This window comes from Vigna umbellata, chromosome 3, assembly GCF_029865625.1.
Source record: "Vigna umbellata cultivar VRB3 chromosome 3, Vumbellata_1.0, whole genome shotgun sequence".
Taxonomy (NCBI): Eukaryota; Viridiplantae; Streptophyta; class Magnoliopsida; order Fabales; family Fabaceae; genus Vigna; species Vigna umbellata.
Window position 1 is genome coordinate 10,483,643 of NC_142167.1, and position 6,714 is coordinate 10,490,356.

At 34.2% G+C, this 6,714-nt stretch overlaps 1 protein-coding gene across 1 annotated transcript; it reads right to left on the reverse strand.

The window, feature by feature from the left end:
- Nucleotides 1-366: 366 nt before the first annotated feature.
- LOC124820790 (proline-rich family protein) lies at nucleotides 367-3,481 on the reverse strand. The gene is made up of 3 exons (XM_047292556.2): nucleotides 3,132-3,481; nucleotides 1,638-1,775; nucleotides 367-888 (listed from the first exon to the last, which is right to left on the reverse strand). The coding sequence occupies exons 1-3, from the start codon at nucleotides 3,300-3,302 to the stop codon at nucleotides 526-528; spliced, it is 672 nt and encodes a 223-aa protein (XP_047148512.1). The 5' UTR covers nucleotides 3,303-3,481; the 3' UTR covers nucleotides 367-525.
- Nucleotides 3,482-6,714: the final 3,233 nt, after the last annotated feature.

Consider the following 6,714-nt stretch of genomic DNA (forward strand, 5'->3'; position numbering starts at 1 on the left):
ATAATGAATATAGCTAATTTACCAAAGTTTCAGTTCCTACTTCAATCTCTAATATAGGATCTTATGAATTTGATCACTTAAATTTTGTAGAAAGCAGTATTCCTTTATATTATACTAGTATACAGATATAATAAAACAGAATATAGCTTGAATATAAGCACTTACCCATAAACCAAAACATTGATGTAATAAATGTAAATTTAATAAGAGTAATATAACGAAAAATTATCAAATTGTTTATTTCTTAATTTTATTAAAATGGATAACTTTCAAAAAAATAATACTAATATGAAAGGTCATATTTACATTATACTATTTCATTGTTCATACGTCTTTCTGATAAACATGGTGACACACAGCAAAGGATAAACAAGAAACACTAGCATACCAAGAATGATGTTTAACAGAAACATTTGCATCCATTAATCTTTAGAGTTATATATGTATACACTGGCTCATACTGTTGACACAAAAATAAATTCTTTGATGTGTCTTTGTAGCAAAAGTGGCAACCATCTGATACACCTATGATTGAATGTTCACATCCGAGGTCTCTGGCTGGATTTGAGCTTCGACCTGAACCTGGGAAAGATCAGTGGCCGAGTCTGGTTGAACGGCCGCCGGTGGTTCTGCCTCACTACGCACGGACACTTCAGTAATCTCCGGTGGCTTGAACTTGTTGATGTAGTAAGTAAGTGATGGCCCTGTGTATTCAGTTGGCTGGATCTGAGGAGGAGCATTCTTACCAACTTGTAAGAGTATTGAGGATGCTGCAGCAACTGAGATCAGGGCAAGGCCTGCAACAATTGCTGCAGTGTTCTCAGCTCCATCAGAAGAAGAGCCAGCACTTCCTGAACTTATAGCACTTTCTGCCACATAAACTGCTGGCTGAAAAGATCACAAGGTGTTAGACAAATTGAATCATCATATTTCTCTTTGTTTTCAAGTTCAAAACAAGCAAGCTTATGCTGACATGTGTTAGAGATCTCAAATGAGTTACTAATGTGGATTAAATAGTCCTGTACAAGAAAAGTATGGCCGAATCCCTTACAAATAAAAAATAGTAGAAGACATAACAGTTCAAAGCAAGCAAGCAAGCCGAAATTGAGTTGGTCCTCTCAAAGGCTTCCCATTCATTCAAATCATTCTAAACCTAAGTCATACTTATGAGAATAATTAGGTTTATAAGTATTTAAGTATTGGTAAAGCCTTTCAGTTGGCCAAGTAGATCTTGGCCTACTCATTTTGGACCATTATGTCTTCTAATATCTTGAAGGGTATTCTACCATATCTGTTTGAAGTATAACTGAAGACAATTCTTACTTTACAAGTTAGTTTTTGAGGTTGAGTTTGACTTAAACTCAAATTCTAAAACCATGAATTCTTCAATTTGACACAAGATAGCAATACCAATGACTAGCCTCAGAATTCATTTATAACACTAGCAATGTATGCATGATTGCCCCAAATAATAGTCCCTTATCAGCTATCATGTTACTAATGTTTGCTACTCATTTTCATGCTTACAAAATGAACATTAAACTTCAACAAATTAAAGAATAATATACATAAAAAGTTCAAGGGAACATGGTAAAACATTGCATGCCTTTAATAAGTCAAGAAAGATCAATACTAACCTCAACAGAGTAAATGTTTGTCTGCCCAGCAGTGTCCTTTTCAACATATCCGGTCCAACCCGGCTTACGACGTGGTGGGAAAGTACCAACTACCTTTGTCTTCTCTCCGGCTAGCCATTCCACACTGACCTTTCCAACCTAAATCACCACCAACGGAGGATTGATTAACTTCCTTTGTCTGTGATGAATGCAGAAGCTAAACACACATGGAGGATAATGATACAGCACTCATCTTTTGTTAATGCATGAATATATATATATATGCAGGATACTTCAATTACAAAGCCTGGCCAAAGATGATATGGTATAATATTGGAACATACTAATGATTAGGTGAAACAATGGTGCAAATTTTACTAACACACAATGATATAATGTCTTTCAATTCTGCTAATTACCCAGAACAGTGGTTCTTGAGACAGCTTTTATAAAATGCCTCCTTTTTTTCACAGAATTTGCATTGAGCACAAAAAACAAAATTCTGTAACTAGAGAACGAACTGTTGGAACTATGTTTGAACATCAAAAAGGATAAGAACACAACATCCAGGTAGTAAGCTATATAAGAAATGTCAATGACAAATTGGTCAAAATAAAAATATGCATATAAAAAACTTTGAAGCTAACTTAACTTACTGCTCAATGTAAGTGGGGTGTTCCTTGCATAGATCTAATGATAATGACCATTTTCCTCATCATTCCAGCCACAACAACAAATTATGATAACATTTCTCAAACACCTCCTTAAATTGACCAAAAGTCCATCCCTGAGCTGAAAAGCATTATTGTGAACTATACTGGCACTAGAGATGGTTAGGTTTTTCGAGGAGAGACATTGGAGAGATTCAACACCAATTAAACGTGAACAAGCTCATATAAGAAACCATGACACCAATTTTAACCCAAAACCTTAAGGTAATGGGTTTTTGGATCTTTTATGTTATTTATCTTGATCATTTTTACCAAACATGAGACTTTCATCTCATCTTGAATTCCTAAGATATTTTATCATATTACACATACCAAGCTTCCTTTTTCCATTCAACGTTAACCTCTTTAACTGTTAGATTCTTCCAGGGAGACATAAAGAGATTTGACACCAATAAATGTAAACAAACCCATATATAAGAGATTCAACAATGAGTTTGTGGTGTTTTTCTGCTTCTATTAGCTCATCATTCTTGTCTATCCAATGTGGGAATTCTAAGTCAACTTGAAATCCTAACAGTTATGACCCTTAAATTGATCAAAACAAATGAGCACGAGTCAAATTCTTCTTCTTCCAACTTCTTCCAAAGGATCTTTATGGAGAACAACAATGTGCCAAGACATGTAAATGTAATTATAGAACTAAAAGAACTTATTTCTCATTATTACATTTCCAAATTTTTCACTATCATGTTTTCCCTCGTCACCAAAAGAGCACAAGAAACAAAACGAATGGAACAAAACACCTAAGAAACTCGAAACTGATTAAGAAAACTAAAGAACTCACTTCCTTTTCCGGGGCACATTCTTCGTCATTGCAGTCAGAGTCATCAGAGTCAGCTCTAACAGTGAACAAATCAAACCTTCTCTTACTGGTTTTTGGATGCTTCAAGGAGAATCTCCTGGAAGAAAAGGCACAGCTGTTTGCTGCTAAAGTTGCATGAAATGCACAAGCCATTATTTGGGTCTGAAATTGAAGTTCAAAACCAAAATGCTCTCGAGAAAAACAAAAACAACAAAAGGGTTCTTAGAAATTTAGGATTTTGAAGAAGATCTTGGAGTTATGGTTTAGTGGGTGAAACCTAAGAGAATTTTGTGTGTTGAGGATTGGTGTTTCGTGGTTGTGTTTAAGCCTTGAAGGTAGACAATTTGATTGGGATATGCCATGTGTGGACACATGGAAAGTACTTGTGTTGTTGGGAAAATATCTTATGGAAACAGTTGCAGCTCATAAAAAATGTTCTTGTTAAACAATTAGTTAAAAAGTTTTTTTTTAAGTAATTTGTATATCAAGAAAAAAATAATGTATAGTTGTTTATTGTAAGATAAAATGTATATATTTAATTAAAAATAATGAACATGAAAAGATAAATTGTATTTTTAACTGAGAGATGTTATTTTCATAAAATAATGAACATATAATTAATATTTTTTATTAATGTAAAATAGCGTGTTTGTTTCGATGTTTGTTTCGAGTTTTGCACATTGATTAACAATTATTATGTTAATTGAAACATCCCAAAATATAGTATAATTATATAATAGAGTTATCATATAATATGATACATAATATGATACAATAGATCGGTTAACTACTAATAAAATAAAGTATTAACAGTATAATTATCTAAAAATAACCATAAAATTAAAACTTTACAAAGAATGCATAATCAGGGACTATTAACGCTATCGATCGATCCAAAATCACATCTTCTAATGACCGATCGGTCCTAATTTATACTGTTGGGTTCTCTCCATTCAACGCCTGCTCCACCGAAACTTCACAATCCTCTGCTCACATCCACCGGATGATCATTGCATAGAAGAATACACCGAACGACAACATAACAACACATAAAATAAGGGTAAGCTAAAGAAATAATAAAATCATTTTAACATACAATTCAAAACACTCCAAAGCATATAAAATAATTAAAGACAAGTAGAAAAACATATATAACATTAACCGACCACTTTAACCGATCGTCCGGACTGATATGAATATGTAGCTTTGGTCGTTCGTGCACTCGTGGGTGTAGTAACTGAAAACCCATCAGCTATCACGCGAGGTTAACCCCACTAATACAAAAACAGCGCATAATGGCACGCGTTTAACGTCTAACCACTGAATAGCCAACGTCTGTAAATAAATGCAATTATTAAACGTTGTTTGAATTGTAATTCGACGTAAAAGGATATAAAACGTCGAATGCCCCAGTGTTAGACGTCAAAAGGTTTGTGAATTCAATAAAAATTTGAGCGGGAGATTGAAAATTCATTCACTTTATCTTAATGCACGAGACTCTCTTCTCTTCTCAAACTTTTCTCGAACAAAGTTTGACGACCATAACATGTAATCTTTCTTTCACTTGATACAAATGCATTTTATTTATAATTTTCATTATTTTTGACCGATTATTTTTGTGCTTTTGTTCTTCATAGACGCATTTTGTTTTCTCTATCACCCTGGTGACGACACTTTATTCTGATAAACATACCCTTTAAAGGTTAGTTTTCGTTTTTGTTTTGAAGAACTTATTTATTGAACTTGTTTTGTTTTTTGTTGAACTTGTTTGTTGTTGTTTGGTTGAATTTGTTTATTGTTATTGTTTGATTGAACATATTTGTTGTTGGTTATTGTTATTTGTTGATGATACTACGTTCATACTTCTTACTTTATAAAATACCAAAAACTGAAATTTGTTGTTTTTCTACTTTTCAGGTCTCGTAGAGTTGTAAAAAAGGATCACAATTAATTAAAAAAATTGATTAAGTTAACGTCATATATTTACAAGATTCAAGGTTAGTTTGACGTCGAATTTAAAAAGTTTGACGTCAATTTAACGTCTCCTGATATGACGTTGTTCGCAAATTAGTCATTAAAAGCCCAAAATATTTGACGTTGTACGCGATTTTTATATTAGTGTCTGTTATTACTCACCATAGGACCCCCTCCTCGACTAGGGCCTCCTGCTATTCTCACGACATGACTTACCCATCTCTACTTGAGAATTGGTAATCATCATAATGTCAAGATGAATGCCATAGATTTCGCTATCCATATTCATACTATGACAACACTCTTGCTTATCAAATCATTGAGACATTCCTCCTTGGAATTTTTTTTTACATTAGTTGAAACATCATACCTTCTTCAAACATTAATACAATTTCTCATATGCAGTAGATCAATACAACTATCTCCACCCATCAAAGTCAAAAAGTGATAATAGCATTTAAAGACCAAATATTCATTCATAGCAGAAAATCGAACGTTAACAACACAAACTCAGAGTACAGCCGAACGAAAAAATCGACAAACCTTGTGAACAAAATCGAACAGTAAAACAATCCCCATATGAGAACATGACCAAACGGTCATGTAAAGAATAAGACCCAAACAGAAGTCGGACAATATTGGCTTAGACAGAACACTAGTATTTAGGCCGAACACTATTAACTTAGTACAGATATGATATTGAGCACTGGTATAAGAACGAGCGCTCATAAGAGACCACATAACCCAATAATATCGATCACTAACACTATCCTAAATACTAGTACAACTCCAAGCACTATATCGAACGAACGTTGGTCTAAGACCGAGAATTTACCAAGAACGAGCGCTAGTACAAGACCGAGCACTACTGAGACCGAGTGGTAGTACAAGACCGAGTGCTAGTACAAGACCGAACACTACCGAGACCGAGTGTTAGTACAAGACCGAGCACTACCAAGATAGTACATGACCTAGCGGTCAATAACAGTTAAAACCTATGATAGACCGAACGATGTTTAAAATCAAATGTTATGTCTAGACCGACTGCTATATTCACTTGAATATCAATACGAGACCGAGCGGTCATTAACTAAGAATCTACAAAAGTAGAACTCAGTTAAGACCGAGCACCAATACAAACCGAGTACTACCAAAAACGAGTGCTAACACATAGTACTATTATTAACGAACGCCAAACCTATTACGACTAATAACAAACGACAATACCCACCCTGAGACTGTCAATATTAATCTGAGCAACACTTAACCAGATTATCACTACGAACTCGAATACCATTTAAACTCGATTACAAGACCAGACCGATCGTTCTATACCGATCGCTCTATTTTCTACAAAACTTTCAGAACCTCTCAACCACCTCTCAGGTTTCGTCCAAACACATAATATTGCATACAATTCCATCAAACATACAATTATTCATACATGCACATGTTCAAACAAAGATTCCAACTACAGAAAAACATAATTTAATTACTAGCTTCCCTTACCTCTTAACTGGACAGAGAACTTTCAGTGTAGAAACTTGCTCACCACCAAAAGTCTTAGAAACCTAAGGTTCACTGATTTGTG

Excerpts from the sequence above, each read along its gene's own strand:
- LOC124820790 (XM_047292556.2), bottom strand. The coding sequence starts at position 3,302 with ATGGCTTGTGCATTTCATGCAACTTTAGCAGCAAACAGCTGTGCCTTT. Across the intron at positions 1,776-3,131 it reads AATGTGCCCCGGAAAAGGAA|GTTGGAAAGGTCAGTGTGGA; the intron begins GTGAGTTCTTTA and ends GTGGTGATTTAG. Across the intron at positions 889-1,637 it reads CAAACATTTACTCTGTTGAG|CCAGCAGTTTATGTGGCAGA; the intron begins GTTAGTATTGAT and ends TGATCTTTTCAG.